Source organism: Amaranthus tricolor, chromosome 15 (assembly GCF_026212465.1).
Source record: "Amaranthus tricolor cultivar Red isolate AtriRed21 chromosome 15, ASM2621246v1, whole genome shotgun sequence".
NCBI lineage: Eukaryota > Viridiplantae > Streptophyta > Magnoliopsida > Caryophyllales > Amaranthaceae > Amaranthus > Amaranthus tricolor.
In genome coordinates, this window is record NC_080061.1 from 7,587,153 (window position 1) to 7,605,280 (window position 18,128).

The 18,128-nt window shown below is 31.1% G+C and overlaps 2 protein-coding genes across 8 annotated transcripts; one reads left to right on the top strand and one right to left on the bottom strand.

Moving 5' to 3' along the window:
- Positions 1-2,121: 2,121 nt before the first annotated feature.
- Positions 2,122-9,218, top strand: LOC130801811 (probable inactive purple acid phosphatase 29). Of its 2 annotated transcripts, XM_057665705.1 has the most exons (5): positions 2,122-2,358; positions 4,007-4,403; positions 5,361-5,755; positions 5,827-6,277; positions 8,901-9,218. In XM_057665705.1, exons 2-5 carry the CDS (start codon positions 4,091-4,093, stop codon positions 8,906-8,908), a joined length of 1,167 nt encoding a protein of 388 aa, XP_057521688.1. In that variant the 5' UTR covers positions 2,122-2,358; positions 4,007-4,090; the 3' UTR covers positions 8,909-9,218. The 2 variants fall into 2 exon arrangements, with proteins under 2 accessions (XP_057521688.1, XP_057521687.1); XM_057665704.1 differs by lacking the exon at positions 8,901-9,218 and having other exon boundaries at positions 2,146-2,358; positions 5,827-6,364.
- A 1,708-nt stretch (positions 9,219-10,926) lies between these two features.
- LOC130801813 (uncharacterized) lies at positions 10,927-17,511 on the bottom strand. Of its 6 annotated transcripts, none has more exons than XM_057665707.1 (5): positions 16,942-17,511; positions 13,476-13,690; positions 13,244-13,366; positions 11,746-11,964; positions 10,927-11,571 (listed from the first exon to the last, which is right to left on the bottom strand). In XM_057665707.1, the coding sequence occupies exons 2-5, from the start codon at positions 13,635-13,637 to the stop codon at positions 11,140-11,142; spliced, it is 936 nt and encodes a 311-aa protein (XP_057521690.1). In that variant the 5' UTR covers positions 13,638-13,690; positions 16,942-17,511; the 3' UTR covers positions 10,927-11,139. The 6 variants fall into 6 exon arrangements, with proteins under 6 accessions (XP_057521690.1, XP_057521694.1, XP_057521692.1 ...); XM_057665711.1 differs by having other exon boundaries at positions 13,476-13,680; positions 16,942-17,326; XM_057665709.1 differs by lacking the exon at positions 16,942-17,511 and adding an exon at positions 14,582-14,920 and having other exon boundaries at positions 13,476-13,680.
- Between the last annotated feature and the right edge of the window lie 617 nt (positions 17,512-18,128).

Sequence of the window (18,128 nt, forward strand, 5' to 3'; positions counted from 1 at the left end):
TCTATTTTTAAACAATAATTAACACTTTCTTTTTGTTTTATCATATCTTTTAACATTTTTTTATTGAAAAAATTACCTAAAATAATTCAATCTTTTCATAATTTTTCTATAATAATCTCACTTATTGATTAACCGTAAATAATCACAACTTTGAAGGGTGATTTCTTAAAGTAAACTCGGTAACCTAATGACTTGCTATAGCAAGTTTATTTTTTTTGAAAAAAGATAAATTAAAATAAAATGTAGAAAAAAATGTTAAAAAAAATTCTAATTTTTTTTATTATTTAGAATTTTTCATGTAAATTTTCAAATTTTTTCTCTAATTTTGCATTAATTTTCAGTTTAATTTTTTGGTGAATTACCTACTATAACAGCTCATCAGGTTACCTAAGTTTACTCTAGGCAAATACAACTTAAAGTTGGGATTATTCTAAGTTTACTCATCAGGTTAATCAATAAGTGAGATTATTGTAGGAATTTCGTAAAAAGATTGAATTGTTCTAAGTAACTTTTTCTTTTTAATTTCACCTACACAATTTATTAATTGACAAAATATCTATGTTTTTCTTAAAAAACAACTCACTTTCTCTTCTACTACTATCCTAAAGTAACAAAAAGGGTAAATTTAAGATAGAAAATTTTGTCTACTTAAAATTTTCAAAACTTAAATGACCAAGAAAAGAAAATATGAAGGATTTTTTTAATGAAAGAATATGAAGTTTATATTTATATAGTTGAGAATTTCGGTTAGTTTCTCATTTTAAAAAATAAATTTTTAATGTGTTCAAAAATGTAAAATTTTGATTCTTTCTATTCTATATTTCTATGGGTTGTTTCTCTTGAAGTTGTAAGAGTGTTATTGTGTTCTTGATTCAAATTAGTTACCATTTAAGTTAATCAAATATACCATTTTTTAAAACTATTTGCAATTGTCAAAACACCTCTAACACATTGCAATGAAGATCGTGAAAGTCAAGTCAATAGTAAATTCCTAATTAATGTAAGCAGAGCTGTCTCTTAAATTTTAGTGTTTTTGTGTTAAATTTATATTATAAACCCTTAAAATTTAAAGAAAAAAATAAAAATACTAGTATATAATAAAATATCTCCATTGATTATTATTAATAATAATTAGTTTTTTATTACTTGATTACTATCGTGTAAAATAGTATATATGTGTTTGAGATAATTAAAATAATAAATTAAATAAATATAAAAATGAATTTTTTAGGGCTACCTCTAATAATGGGCATCTGCAGTGTTGGCTTTATTGCATACGCTAATAAAGGACCGTGAATATAAGGCAATGTTGACATCCATGATTACATCTGGAAACTACTATAATTGAATTAGCAACAATTTTTTTAAAAAAACGTCTCAAATACATAACTTAAATATTTATAAGCACTAAGAAGTGGGGATGGATATGGGTCCTGCACTCTAAGGATCTAAATCTGATTCAATTTTAATTTAATGGTCTGAATTCATTTACTTTAAATTTAAGATTCAGATCTAATTTCTCGACCCTTTTACATTTTTTTATCAAAATTATATATTAGCTATTATGTATATTTAATTGTTTGTTTTGGAATTTTGTCATATTTTGGAATATTATGTGATTTGAAACTTTGTCGGTTTATTTTATTGGAAATATAGTTGTTGTATCTATACTTTAAAAATAGAAATTCTTTATGAATATTTCATTTTGAGAACTTTAATGTTGAAAAACTTCATTTATTTGGTCGCTCGATTAACATAAAGTATTAGAAAATTCTTATTAGTTGAAAATTTAAATAATTTTGTACAAATGTATGAAAATTGTACAATATATTACTCACTTAATTTCAATGACTTTATTCCATTTTATTTGGGCACTTTCTCAAGACATATATTAAAGTCTTAACATTTCTAACGGAACATAATTAAAAATTATGATCAATCGAGTGTGATGATGATGCATATGTTAGTTATTTATGGCCTTATTTTGAATAAAATTCAATTGAATTGTTATTTTGAGAAAAAACTTTTCAAAAAAAAAAAATAAAAAAATTTTAAACTAAATTCAAATTTTAGATCCCCTAAGGTCAATCTAAGTATACTTGAAACCGATATAAATCCTACCCATACTCTCCCTAGTTTGAGTAGCACATAGTAAATGATTAAATAATGAGTATGATTACTTTATTTACATTTAATGGTTGGTGCTGCTGCTGCCTGTCGTCTGGTGGCTTCCTCTTCAACCTACTCCTAAAAAATTAACATTCTTATTCTCTGAACATACAATTACTCTCCTTCTACTTCTCCACTGTATTTTAAGTACTTGGCTTTTCCCTCTTTGTACTTCCATCCAAAATATTGGTCAGTTTTCTTTTCTTCCACCTCTTATTTCTATTACTATTGTTAATACAGAAATCTAATTATTTTAATAACTGTTATTTGTTAACTTGTTAAATCATACCCATTAATATGGTGATATTTTTTAAATTGTAATTTATCTTTTTGGGTTTTACCTATTTTATTAGTATGCTTTTTTATTAGAGTGATTGATTAGGATTTTCTAACTCTAATCGGATTGAAAGAATCGACTCAACTAAAAGTTTATGGTTAGAAACCCACAATATTCTAACAATCCTCTTACGCAAAGAGCCATCTGGGTTAAAATTGTGATGCAACATAGGCTTTTTCCATATTGATGCACAATATTCCACTTGAATATAAGGAGGTGATTGATTGAGATTTAAAACCGTAATCTTAAGCCATTTTTTATATCATGACAAGGAAATCAAAGCTTATGGTTGAGACCCTATGTTAATTTTTCATCTTCTTCAATGATAAGTTTATTTTTTTCTACGAGTGGGATATAGTGAATGATGATGATGTAGTTATTTATGGCCTTGTTTTGAATAAAATTCCATTGAATTCTTGTTGTTACTGTCCTTTTCTGCTCTTGTATCCTGGGATTTGGAGCATATTAAAAATTTTCTATTGTGTATTATTTGATTGATTAAATTTCATATTGAGTATTGGTTTTGGAGTAGATTTCCTTGTTTCTCTTGATTAATCTTTGGCATTTTAGCTGGGTAGAACTTATTTTGGGGTTAATTTGTATAAATATTTTTTATTTTAATTGCAAACAAATTTTGTGGATGACCTTGAAATTTTATGCTCATTGGTTAGTAAAATCAAGTGTAAACTTTCACAATTCCATTTTTTTGTATTTTAATTGGTGGGTGTGAATTCAAGAACATGAAATAGAGCAAGGGACTATTGGTTATGGTTTGTGATAGAGTGAACCTAATATTGTTTTTTTTGGTGTAAACATATGATGTTAGCAGTCCTATTCAATAGTCTTATTAGGGATTGTTGAGAACCATCTCAATTAAAAGCTTAATTTAATGGCTGATGCCTCAATATATGTTATATACTCTATCAGACCACCTCACACAAAAGCCCTGAAAGTGTGAAAGCGACCCAAATCTCCCTCCACACACTAATAATTTCACTTGTAAGGAAGAGGGAATGATATTTGTTACCATGACCTAGGATATTTTGTTACCATGACCTAGGATATTTTTTCGTTCATACAAAAGCTTAAGCTGATGTTTGAGGTCTTAATATATGTTATATTTTATATTACGCCCATCCACACAAGAGCACTAAAAGATAGGATGCATCACAAGTCTCTATCTACTTGGCGCATATATTTCCCCTTGAAAGAAGAGTAAGATTTGAACCCATCACTTGGGTTTTGCATACCGTGTTAAGAGACAATCTCAACCAATAGCTTAAGTGAACGGATAGTTGAGGTTCTAATATATGGTATATACTCTATCAGGATATTTAGTTGTTCAGATTTGTGATGCAAATCAATGAACTCAAATTTGGGTTTTTAATTTGATTATGTGATATTTATGGAGGAATCCTATTGTCTTATTGATGACATTCTTCAATCCAATCTAGTAAACTAAAGCCTTACCGGTAGTGTTTTGTGTTTTGACGATGACAGGTGTTGCAGAGTCGAAATCATAATCTATCGAGGTGATTTTGATTTTCGAAAAATCAAAAGAAAAAAGAAGAAAAGCGTACAAGGATGGTAGGATTCGTTCCTAATAACAATAAGAGATGGTTGGTTTGCCAATATTCATTTCTAAAGACAATATTTGTGGTGATTGCATTTTGTATGTGGACTGTGCCAATATGTGCAGTTTCATCCCAATTGAAGTTTAATAAAAAAGGGGAGTTTAAGATTTTGCAAGTTGCAGATATGCACTATGCTGATGGCAAGACATCTCCTTGCTTGAATGTGTTGCCTAATCAAGTTAAGGGATGTTCGGATCTTAATACTTCGGCTTTTATCGAACGCATGATCAAAGCTGAGAATCCCGATCTTATTGTTTTCACAGGTACTTGTTCTCCATCTTCGTTTCTATGTCGTTCATTTGTTTCGCTTTTGTAGCTTCTTTTTCCTCTTGTTTGTGTTACGGTCTAGAAAAAATCGTAGATGTTGTCAACTCGTGATCTATCGGGTATTGTCTTTGTTGGAGAGCAATTATCACTTTTCAGAAAAGGTTCTGTCTTTGATTCTCACCAAGCACCCACCCCCTTCCCTCAACCTACCTTATAATTGAAAAAAAAAATCATGACGCCCAAATAACTTAGGAGCTGTGGAAAATCTCTATCTCAAAGAAGATTTGCTTGCCAAGAAACTCCGTCCAGCATCACAAATTTTTGTGTGTTTCTTCCACTCCAACAAAGTGTGAATAATCCACCCGACTAGAGGTGTTCAAACAGACTCGATGATTCGATGTTTACCCGATCTTTGACCTAACCCGACTTGACCCATATTCAAAATAAATTTGAAATTATGTAAAAATCAATGTGGACACAAGACCCGATTTTAAACCGACCCGAAATACATGACTCTAAAACGACCCGATAATCAGAATGAACACCTCTACACCCGACCATCCTTCTATCTCCTTGTTTGTTTGCAAATTAAACTCTATGATAGATCTAAAAATATCATGAATTATGACTGCAACATTTGAGACATCAAAACAGATAATCTGATTTTATAAAGAATTCAACTATAACATGTAATTTAAGCTCAAATCATATCATCGACTCATCGTAGTTCAAATCAATTCTGTTTTCCTACTTCCAAAAAAGTAAAAAACCTGTGTGTCAATAACCAAAAAACGGGCTTAATCTCAAGATGATGGGCAATCTACATCCCCAGAGCAATATCACAACGAACATTGAATCAGTTTTTAGGACTATATTGGTTAGCGGCCTTGCATTGGGCCGAGTTGTCGGTGTTTAGATGCCATAAAAATAAAAATAATTTCGTGTTGTTACAGGCGACAATATATTTGGTTTAGATGCTACCGATGCTGCAAAATCAATGGAGGCTGCATTTGCTCCTGCAGTGATCTCCAATATCCCTTGGGTGGCTGTTCTAGGAAACCATGACCAGGAATCCACTCTTTCAAGGGAAGGAGTCATGAAATATATAGTCAAGATGAATAATACCTTATCTTTGTTGAATCCTCCCGATTATCGAAAAATCGATGGATTTGGAAATTACAATCTAGAGGTGGCAGGAGTCGATGGCTCACCATTCCACAACAAGTCGGTCCTTAACCTTTATTTTCTCGATAGTGGAGACTACTCAACCTCTCGGTTAATTCCTGGTTATGGCTGGATCAAGAACTCCCAACAATCTTGGTTTCTACGCACTTCTAGGCGATTGAAGGTACGCTTTCTTTGTGAAATATAAATCCGTTTGATTACGAGTCGATGATAATGAGAACTTTTTTGTCGTAGAGGGAATACATGGACCGCCCAGAGCCTCAAAAGGAATCTGCGCCCGGACTTGTGTATTTCCACATTCCTTTACCGGAATATGCAAGTTTCGACAAATCAAACTTTACGGGTGTCAAGCAAGAGGGCATATCTTCCCCGAGTATAAATTCAGGTTTCTTTACGAGTATGGTAGAAGCAGGGGATGTCCGAGCTGTTTTCACTGGACACGATCATATAAACGACTTTTGTGGTAAACTGATGGACATTCATCTTTGCTATGCCGGTGGTTTTGGATATCATGCCTATGGACAGGCTGGTTGGGCTCGGAGGGCAAGAGTAGTGAGGATAGATTTGAAAAAAGATGGTAAACGAGGCTGGGGAGCTGTCAAGTCGATCAAAACGTGGAAACGTCTTGATGATCCCGACCTTTCTACTATTGATGCTCAAGTCCTTTGGAGCAAGAGCTCAATTGGTAAGTGTTTCCGGTCTATGTAGCTTTATTGGGTCATTGTGTTCTGATGCATGTTTGTTCCTTTTTATGTATGGCCAACTAATTCAAGATGAATTCTGTTCTTTTCATTGTCCTACATCGCCTAGGTGAAAGAACGCAATCCCACTAGGGAAAATTTGAAAAAAATAAGACAATTGAACAACTTTTTTCCCAAAATAAGCTCCGTAAAAATTTAATTCCCAAAATAAGCGTCGTACATCCAAGCCTAGCCTCGGGAACATTCGCTGTTACTAACAGCGAAACATTGAAAAAAAAATAAAATAAAAGGGATCAGTCGCTGTTACTAACAGCGACTTTAAAGTTAACTGGTAACTCCTTCATCTCATTAGCTGGAATAAGGAAGTAACTGAGAACTAAAAACTTAAAACGCATTAAGTCGCCGTTACTAACAGCGACTTAAAAATTTTTTTTTTTTATTTATTATTTTTTTAAGTCGCTGTTAGTAACAGTGAATGATCCCGAGGCTAGGCTTGGATATACGGACGCTTATTTTGGGAATTAACTTTTTACGGAGCTTTTTTTGGGAAAAAGATTGTTCAATTGTCTTATTTTTTTCAAATTTTCATCCCACTAGTGTGTTATTTATATGGGCCAACAAAACGAACAATATAAATCAGTTTATCAAAAATACATCTCCAATTAGAACTGGTATATTGAGAAAATTTGAAAAAAGTAAGACGATTTAACAACTTTTTTCCCAAAATAAGCTCTGTGAAAACTTATTTCCCAAAATAAGCGTCCGTACATCCAAGCCTAGCCTCGGGAAGAGTCGCTGTTAGTAACAGCGAAAGTGAAAAAAAAAAAAATTAAAAGCCCAAAGTCGCTGTTAGTAACAGCGACTTGAAAAAAAAAAAATTTAAAAGCCCAAAGTCACTGTTACTAACAGCGACTTAATATATATATATATATATATATATATATATATATATATATATATATATATATATATATATATTTTCTTTTTTAAAGTCGCTGTTAGTAACAGCAACATGTCCCATTTGACATGACCAAGTTTGTGCAGCAGCGTAACGTACATTTTAGACAATACAAAGGGAAATACTAAGATGGGGCCATTTGTACATGCTTGTATCGGCATGAATAAACTTGTCCAATAGATAGAGTTCCAGGATTGCATATGGAGAGAATGAGATGTGTAATTCGTCCTTGAATAAAGTAAAAGGATCAGAGAAATCATAACCTTTGTACTAGAAACTTTTCAAAACTTACCACTATTTTCAATAAGCTTGGAAGTATATAATCTCTTGGACGGCATAGAACTCAATAATCTCTGATAATCTGGAAGCAACGACTGAAAGAACAATAATAAAAAGACATACAAAAAGAATTGTTGTCATCTTGAGGACCAAGTAGCCAATTCATCATAATTTTGCATATGTAAGAAAATCGTGCTTACTAACAATTAAATTTTGTAGCTATTTTAAAGAATTTGACTATAACATAAAACGACATCATACATAGAAAATATGTGATACTTTTGGAATTGAAGAAGTATTTCGGAGTTCTTCTGTCTTGTTAAGCTTCATACCAGCAAAGATTTCACATATCAGACAACCTGAAAGATAAAATGAACAATTTTAGAAATGCAGACATATATAAGCAATAAATTAAAATACAACAAAGAAATGCATGGTTTATTAGTGTACTAAAACAGTAAACATTTAATAAAAAACCTTAACCACCCAGTTTCAGCGACTTTGAGGTGAGCCGAAAACTTAAAACGCATTAAGTCATTGTTACTAACAGCGACTTAAAAAAAAATTTTTTTTTTAAGTCGCTGTTAGTAACAGCGACTTTGGGCTTTTAAAATTTTTTTTTAAGTCGCTGTTACTAACAGCGACTTTGGGCTTTTAATTTTTTTTTTTCACTTTCGCTGTTACTAACAGCGACTCTTCCCGAGGCTAGGCTTGGATGTACGGACGCTTATTTTGGGAAATAAGTTTTCACGGAGCTTATTTTTGGAATTAAGTTGTTAAATAATCTTATTTTTTTCAAATTTTCGTATATTGATTGATTTGAGGGAATAGTGAGTAAAATCTTATTATCTAGTATCCTTCTATATCTGGAAAGGGTTTAAAAAAAAAAAAACTTCTTTTGGTTATTTAATTAAATGTATAATTATTTGAAATTATAAAAGCATTCCACAATAATCTGTAGGATCCCATTATATTAGGAACTAGAAAGTGCTGATAGATAATTGAGTAATTTTTGTATGAAATATGAGATAGACGATATAAAAAGTCCAAATACAAAATTTAAATATTTTAATATACAAAATGTTAATTTAAACATGTTAAATGATGGGTAAAGTATTAAATAACAAAAGTGGATATTATAATTAAAAAAAATAAATGTCTCAAAATATTGGAAATATTTAGTCTAACTTAGGATATTTGGAAAACTATTATAGTGTTTTGAATTAATCAAACTCAAACCACATATTCATCCAAAAATGAGTAAAATTTATACAAAATTAAAGGCCAAAATAATACTTAAATTGTTTGATAGATTTAAGACTATAATGCATACATTCAAGACCTTAATTGTGAATTATCATTTGTTTTAGGTTTTTAGTGGCAATTGTTAACCAGCTAGTGGTTAGGCGGTGATAAAGCTGGCGGCGACCCGCTGGCGTTGGTGGTTGACCTAACCGGCTAGGCGGCGTCGAGGGTGAGAATGATGACTGATGAGTCCGTTCAGAAGCTTTTGTATTTGGTCATCATGAATTTGTAGAGTTAACGGTGAATTGAACTATTATCTATACTCCTATACTTTCCAATGTTATTTCAAAGTCTTTAATTAAGCCCAATATTTTCTTAAATTGTAAAATTGTAATGCATAAATAAAGTAAAAAAATATATAAACTTTAATTTTGTAGTTGAAAGTTGTTGATCAAGGCTTCTAAGTAATTGCTCTCTAGATGTAGTGTTCAATTTTGTATTTAAAAAATATTAGTCAATAACGATTATTTGCAAATAACCATAAAAGACAAAAATAAAAAATAATAAAATAATCAAAGTAAAAAATAAAAACAAAACTATAAAAGTGATGGACTTATGACATAGTGTTACATATGAGTGATTTACAATTACAATTAATGTAAATCATGGTTATTTATCTAATAAATCTAGTAGACCTTGAATTCAGGGATGCACTATTTTTACTTAGAATTTAACGTTAATTTTGACTTTTTTGACTTCACTTTTAAAATAATTTACGGATCCGGTATACTTACGGCCTTAAAATGATTACTATAACCTTTAAATGATAACTTTTAGTTTTAAAGTGATTACGTTTAGAGTGATCACTTATTACCTTAATGTGATCTCTTACAATCATTATATGATCACTTACAATCTACAAGTGATCAATTAGAGAATTAAGTCAATTATATGGGCTTGTGTTATGGTGAGATGGTCTCCTATTTTGATTTAAAAGGGGAGCTTATTGTACAAATCTTATGGAGGTGATACTTTTACTTTGCCTTATTTTAGTTTGTTCTACACATTTTGTGGATTTCTTTGTTTAAAAATGGGCTTTATAATATTTTTTAGTATCATCTCCATATTTAATCTACTTTCTCATATTCAAATCAAATATTTCATTTGATAAGCATCAATTTAAGAAACAACAAGGAAGGAATACGTAATGAAAAAGCAGGTTAAATTGATAATTTAATGACAATTGTGTAAATTGATTGATCCCATTAAGGTATAAGTAAGGGAAAAAAGATTAACAAAAAGAGAATAAACATCTGATATAATAAATATGCTAAAAGAGAAAATAAGACATTTAATTAGAATAAAAAAATTCATTTTTAGTATTAACACAATTCAATTTATCTTTAAATGACAAAAAATTATTGGGATATTCTATATAATAGCATCCAGTTTTCATGAAACGCCAGTGATAGCACTTTTGTAAGATTTTTCCATATGTTAGCATTCAGTTTATACAATTTTTAACTGCTGTAGCATTTTCTGTTAAATTTTTGTTGATTTTCGTTTAATTCATCATTTTATAAGCTTTTTTCCACATGGTATCATCCAACTTTTGCTCTCAAATATTTAATTCACCATTTTAACTTTTAATTCACCGATTAATTTATCAACTCCCTTAAATGTTGTAGCAATTAAATAGATATATATTAGTGCTAAGAATGCACCTTTTAAACTTATGAAATACAGCTTTTGAATTATTTATTATTGTTTGTAATAAAAATTTTGAACTTTATAATGCCAATAATTTGAATGAAAATAAAATTGTTAAACATTTAAGAACGTTGATAAATTAAGCGGTGAATTAAAAGTTAAAATGGTGAATTAAACATTTGAGAGCAAAAATAAATGCTACCATGTCGAAAAATTTTACAAAATGATAAATTGAACAGAAATTAATAAGAATTTAACAGAAAAAACTACAACAGTTAGATAATACATAAACTGAATACTACAATAAAAAAATCTTACAAAAATGCTACCACTAGTGTTTCATAAAAACTGGATGCTATCATGTAAAATTTCCCAAAATTATTTCTTAGTACTCCTTTAAAAAACCTAAATCCAACATGATGATAATTCATAGGGACAAAGTTTATTGGATCATTTTTAAAATTTAATTAGGTAAACTTCTACCGAAAAAGAATTCACATTCTAAAGAGACTTGAAATTATGAAACATAAAAATCCATTCAATTGTTGCTGTTACATATAACTGGAACTTTTACATGATCATTCAACACCTGGTATCAGAACTGAACTTACTGATCCATGGGAAATGAGTGACGATGAGAAAATCGATCAGTTATTATTGCATCTTTGCCTTTTTCCTTGCCATGAACCGTTCTTTGGCAGCTGCAAGAGCATCCACACTTTTCTTATGATGATCCTGTTTGGGTTGATCACTAGGCGGAGGATTCTTTTCAGCAACAACAATATGAGGTTCTGCCGTGTTTGTAGTTGGCTCTCGACTTCTCTCAGGCACAGCTGAAGTTACTCCTTGACTTCTATTTTCCAATCTCGAAGGCAAGGCCACAGTTGCACTTGTGGATGGATGTTCCCGGATACCTGGATTTGAGTCTAGCTCCTTTTCTGGCTTCACTGGTTTCTTCAACTCTTCTGTAGCAATTGCTGGTTCCTTTTGCTCTTTCTCTTGCTTTTTGGAGTTCTCGCTTGCTCCAAATGCAACATTTTTAGCTAGGTTGAAGTAAAAATCCGTAATGTCACTCTTCTTGGTCACCTGCAAAAATTTTAAAAAGCAATCAATATTGAGAACTTAAGAAAATGTTTCAAGCCGAAAACTTATAAGCATATTCAGTTTGTGTTTGGCAAAGTTCCAGGCCAGTTTAAACCAGAATCTCAAACAGGCAACAGAAATAATCGATGAAGAGTTAAAAAAGTGGGGAAAACTTACATCATCCCTCTCTTCACGTAGCTCACGTAGTCGTTCTTCCTCTTTCCATTTCTCCTGCTCCGCAAGCTTCCTTTTGTAAGCACTAGTGACAAACTTATCTTTATCTGCAAAAAGGTGGTCTTCTTGGCTCCTTTCTTTTGCAAGCTTCCTCTCATAAACAATCTCTTGTTCTCTTTCTCGTCGTTTAGCCTTTTCCATCAATGCTTGAATGTATTTGGGCTGAAAAATTTCATAAAGAATGCATGATCGATATTGTCAAAAGGAACCCTATCTCCAAAATGGTAATGCAAGCCGTTATTAAAGAAGGACTTAAGAAAGATTAGTATTTAATAGGAAGGATTACAATCAATTGATCATGGGGAAGTCCAATAAACGAGCAAAATTTCTAAATGAAACTTTGCAAAATCTTGACATAATCAGCATCCAGGTTGCATGTTAATCACAAATTTACATGTACGAACCCAAACAACAGAGATGGATAATATATTCTCTCCCAATGCATGATGGGGAAAAGAAGTAGTTTAGGAAATTGAATCTACAATCCTATCTTCTAGGAAGTCCGATTTTTAAATTCCCAGCTTTCATTTTTCTTATAAAATTTCACCTTTAACCATAAACTACCAGAGGTTTAAGAGGTTTTTTGAAATGACCTAATAGCAATAATGTGCATCTAAGCACGATTAAGAACTAGCATACATGGTCTTATGCTACTTGGAGTGTAATAGAAGCTTTTAGAACACAAGCTTTACGATATCTAGACCTTTAAGGAAAGTTATTTATGAAGTTGAAAATTTTAAAATTCAAAAAAAAGGTGAAATTTTAAAATGAGACAACCGTGGTCCGTGAGCTATTTGTATTCACAGAAAAAAAAAAGTTTTTTTTTTCCAAAACGTTACCATGAACGTGATATAAACCACATTTTTGCACTATAAATGCATGATGAAATATAGATATATGATCTTTGGGGTTAATTTTCTTAATTGTAGATTATTATGGGATAGGGCAGATAAACAAAATCTTTGTAGCGATGATTTTCCACATTAATTTGTTGACCACATATTTTTAGAATTAAAGCTTATCATTGTTGCTATTGTATATGTCTCCCTAGCAAACATAACGAATCAATCGTGCCCACATGTTGCTTCACATGGTAATCCATATACCATTGGACCGAAATCCGCAAAGATCACATTTTCGATTCAAACAGCAAGAAGTTGCAACAGAATCCTAGCGAAAAAATATATTCGAATTTAGAACAGAAGGTATAAGAGCCACTGTGATGGAAAGATCAACAGACAGCGTCCAAATACTTCTAACACCAAGCCACCAACAGTCAATAATGCTAAGCAAATTCACAAGCAAGTTCATTCAGCTAACCAATTCCTTACACATAACCCATGTCAAGCAAACTCAAGAAAAAGTAAAAAGCTCAAAATTTGAGAACAAAATGCTTATTCATGATTTCAATCGAATGTCAAGAACTCATAAGGTAAAATACCTGACGTTGTTCCCTATCCTGGGCTTTTGGCTGAGCAACTTTAGCTTTCATATCATCATAAGCTCCATCATAATCAAATATTGAAGGGTCCTCTTCCAATGCCTTTTTGTACTGTTCCTCAACCTACAAAAATTGAATGCAAGTTTCAACTTTCATTCCTCCTTAAGTACAAACCTACAAATCATGTGAGCCCAAAAACAAAAACAAAGAAAACAAGAAAAGGAAAGCTAACATCTTTGAGCGACTTGTTCTTGGCAGCTTGCCGAGAAATTTCTCTCTCCACATCATCATCATCATCATCGTTGAACGCAAGGGGCTTGGGGATCAAAGGTCTTGTCTGTTTCGGCTGAGATTTTGGAACCCTAAGTTGCAATCCATACTTCTTTTCTTGCATAGTTGTAAAAATTTAACGAAACTCTGAGCCAATTCTTTTTCACCTGGAAAACGCTGTTTTAATCAACATCCATTAGCAAAATGATATCTCTTTAAAAATTGAAATAAAGGTCAAAATGCCATAAATGCAGGTATATTCAATGAAAATACAAATTTAATCTTTTCTTAATTGCCCTTGTTATAGCTCCAAGTACAATTATAGTGAATTCTATTACTGAAACGACAAAGAAGATAAACACTGAAAGACTAAAATTATGACTACATTTAACATCCCACAAATATTTAGGTTTTATATTTTATTTTCCAAAAAGTTGCAAAAACAAGAAAATTCCTATAATTATACTCCCTCCAATTCAAAGTTAATATCCGATTTGCCTTTTGCACTTTTGTCAATACACTAATTCAATTCATAATATTTTCATTAAAAATTAAAAAAAAAAATTAATATTAATAATATTCACATTGAACGAAACAACAAGATTTCACTAGAACAAAGTAAGATTGAATGTGAATATTGTCTAAAAAGAAAATAAGACATTTACCCTCAATTGAAGGGTGTACATGCAAATCTGACCTCAAAAATTGATCATCAAAGTGCATCCCAAAAGGGGAAACTCGTTCTACAAATTATTTGACCTAGAAAATTAAGGATAGAGAGAGAGCTAGGTTCAACTTGCAGAAAGTTATCTAAAATTTTGGAGTGTTGATAAACATACTTTATCAATGGCAATCGCAAATACGATGCTTCTTAACAAACTACTCACAATTAGACACTAACTATTGTTTTCTCATAACCCTAAAACACGATACAGCTTAGAATAAAACAATATGCTAAATCAATACCAATTAGCAGGAAGCAAAACCATGAATTAACTCAGAGAAAAGCAGGTATTATTTCAAACAAAAAACGTTGAACAAACAACAATTTTCAATCGAAATCCAGACAAGAACAAGGATCTTGTTGATTTGGGCGTTGATTTCCCTCGAGTTTCTCTAGTTGGCGAGTTTGGGTGAGTTCTTCCGACTCTACTCTGCAGCTTTAGGGCGTTTTCTTCCAATTATTTTTTGTTGGACAGGGTGAGAATCACGAATTTGGGGCTTTTATACGAGAGTATTACTTATTCCAATTGAAACACAATTTGATTTTATTTTCCAATTACGAATTGTAAAAAAGAGAAGTATCAAGATACGGTGAAAAAAAATTAAATTAAAGAAATATAACAAATTTCAAAAAATAATTATATAGAGATTAATTGCAAATTTTAGGAAATTAGGAAGTATAAGGCAAGGATGTCAAACCCCTAAAATTTCTAGATTCAGTACCATATTCAATTTACATGTGTCCAACCTCACACTCGCCCTATTCCTAGTTATGAAATTCATGTGTTGTGTTGTTGTGGGTTGTGCCATACTCGACTGTCGGATCGAGCCATGTATTTGGTACACGAGTATTTGATATACGATTATTTTGAATTAATTCTTTTTTTCCTTAATTATATCCAATAATATATTAATTGGTACATCAATATATTAGTTTATATTAATTATATTGGTTAACAATTTTAATCCGTCTTATTATAAATAGTACTCCCTCCGAACCAATTTAGTTGTCACATTTCCTTATTCGACAAAACCATATGAATTTGTCACATTTATATTTTTGTCAATCTTTTTTTTACCTAAATATTCTTCGTTCACATACGTAATTACGAATATACCCTACTTACCCAAACTAATTAATTAAATAACCCTTCACTATTTACCCAAACTAATTAATTAAATAACCCTTCACTACTTATCCAACTACCACCTTTTTAATGGACCCCACACCACCCTTAATAACCGTGTCCAAGTAAATGGGACAATTAAAATGATTCGGAGAGAGTATATAAATTACAAAGATATAAACAATAATGATGCCTTTGCTTACTTTTTAATTTGAACAATAAGATGATAGAAAAATATGGTGATTGGTTTATTTTTGTCATTTTTTAAGCAGATTTTAAATTTTTTAAAAATTTATTTTATAAAAATTAAATATTAAATTTTATCAAATTATTATTGAACTTTGATTAATAAATTCGATCGGAATAGTTATATTCTAATAGTTTTTTTGGTTTAAAAGTAATGTTTTTATATAGTAATTAGACAACTACAACTATCGCAATTGCTATTGCTACTCAAGCAACTAACAGTTACCTACCTACCTCACAGGTAGTTTGTGTCAAACATGGTTACATGCCCATTAAGAAAAAACGCTACACACAAATAAAACATATGGAGTAGTTAATGCTCCTCTCACAAACAACTAATGGTCCGTTTGGTAAGTAATAAAAGTGGTATTAGAAATAAAAAATAGTGTAATTTTAATTGAAAAATCTTTTAGTCGTCTTGATAGCCATACTTGTCAACCTTCAACTATCTCATTTTCTTTATAAAATTTATTCTAATGTATTACCATCGAGAAACGTGGTATTAGGTGGTAATGAAAATATGTAAACAAAAAAAGTTGTCTATGATCAAAGTTTCATTACCATGTTCATTTCCCAAGAAACTTAAGTCACATTCACAAAACTTGAGAAAAGAGTCACCAGCTCTATAACATAACTAACTCAACTAATTCTCAAACCAAACATCTAACTAAATCACAACATTTAACTAAATCACAACATAAACATACATATCACTTTTAAGTTCATTATAACCACCGCAACCAAGAACATTAAGCTATTCTAATTAATTATTAGAATTATCTCTTACTAAGATTATAATCCCACAATTATGTTCTTATCACCACTTTGACCCATATTTATCATTGACAACATTCATATCTCAATCCTCAGAACCTCGTATAAATCATTAAGATTCAACGAATTCACTCCAACAATCATCATCTTACCATTAGATCCACAAGCATCTAGTATTTCATCTAGGAGCATCAATTTATTCATTTATTTGCCGTCACCATAAATTGCCATAGGACTCCTAATTTCCAACAGTAATTCGACATCTCGATATCACGTATCCTGCTACTAAATTGAATTTTGGCCAAATATACTAAAACAAGAGTAATAAACGAAATCTTGGAATAATAAGGTAATCTTCTTGATTAATGATTCTTTGTTGATGATGAATTAAAATAATGAAATCATAACATATTGTAAAGGCAAAGAATATAGATATGTGAAGATATCACTGTAGTAATCTGCCAAAAGAATGAAGGATTAAACATTTTCAGCCCTAACCCCTAATTAACCCAAAAACGCACAAATTCAAGAGAAAAAAAATAAAATAAAATGTTATACCTGAATTGTTTTTGTGAAGGCTAGATAGACTGATTGGCAACGTTTTTTTCCCCGGAAAAGGACACCGAAAAAGACTGAGCGTGGGTTGCTGTCGCGGCTGTTGTTGCCGGTTTCGGGAAGTAAACACCGAGAACCAATGGTGGTTCTCAGGCGCACGAACTCAAGAACCACGAGAGAGAGAAAGATTGATTGTTTGCTTGAATAATTTCAGTGTGATTCTGCCATTTTCAGAGGGAATGGCAAGAGAAGGAGGAAGGTAAGGTTCTTGAGATTCTGATGTGTTCAAATGAAGTAGTGTGATTGTTTTGCTGATTTCTGATTCATAGGATTGGAAGGGAGGAGGTGGGTTTTGGGTATTTTGATCCAATTAAAAGAAAAGGTAAAAAAGAGATGAAATTAAACTCAAATGCTACATTCTATCCAATTTTAAAAGAACTTCGTCCGCGAAGTTAAACTAAGTCTCAAACTCGAATATCCGGCTAACATACATATCGCAAAGCTATGTTACCCAATTTCACTTACTTTATGCCCTATAAGAATCTACATTCACCGACTAACCATGTTAACCAATCAGACTTACTAATACTATTCCGAAATCTGATGATTCTGTCCAACTTAGAATAAAATTCATCCTTGAACTTAACTCTCTAAGACTAATACAACTTTTAATAGAATTTTACACTATAAATCATTTCTATTACCACCATTTGGTACCACTAACCAAACAAGCCATAACATTATTTTCTTTTTAGTTCTATTAAATTTGCTTCATATCTATATTTATCCGTAACACAAGATACTTTTTAATTCTCGTCCATACATATAACTAACTTTTTCATCTTATCCACAATTTTTTTTTTAATTTTCCATAAAATTTTTTTTATTACTCGTATATTTTGAGGGATGGAAGGCTTTAGGTGAGATTCGATCTCAAAACTTCACTTGGAAAAGTCAATATATATTTCAACTGAGACAATACATTACTTTCGAAATACTATCAACCATATGGTGGTTGATGCCTTGATGGTAAGCCCTCAATTTTTTTTCCTTTTAAGTAACAAATAAAATTCATTCTCTTTATATTATAGAGTTATTCTATCTATTTATTAGATTCAAATTACCCATTATTTTTTTACAAAGTCTTTCATGAAGAGAGATTGGAGTCTTGTTATCAATTCGATGGTATA

What these genes read in the sequence shown, in the direction of transcription:
- LOC130801813 (XM_057665707.1), bottom strand. Translation starts at nt 13,637, where the DNA reads ATGCAAGAAAAGAAGTATGGATTGCAACTTAGGGTTCCAAAATCTCAG. An exon ending in AGGATAGGGAACAACGTCAG is followed by an intron (nt 11,965 to 13,243) that starts GTATTTTACCTT and finishes GAAATTTTTCAG; the next exon opens with CCCAAATACATTCAAGCATT. An exon ending in TACGTGAAGAGAGGGATGAT is followed by an intron (nt 11,572 to 11,745) that starts GTAAGTTTTCCC and finishes AAATTTTTGCAG; the next exon opens with GTGACCAAGAAGAGTGACAT.
- LOC130801811 (XM_057665704.1), top strand. Translation starts at nt 4,091, where the DNA reads ATGGTAGGATTCGTTCCTAATAACAATAAGAGATGGTTGGTTTGCCAA. An exon ending in CGATCTTATTGTTTTCACAG is followed by an intron (nt 4,404 to 5,360) that starts GTACTTGTTCTC and finishes GTGTTGTTACAG; the next exon opens with GCGACAATATATTTGGTTTA. An exon ending in GCACTTCTAGGCGATTGAAG is followed by an intron (nt 5,756 to 5,826) that starts GTACGCTTTCTT and finishes TTTTTGTCGTAG; the next exon opens with AGGGAATACATGGACCGCCC.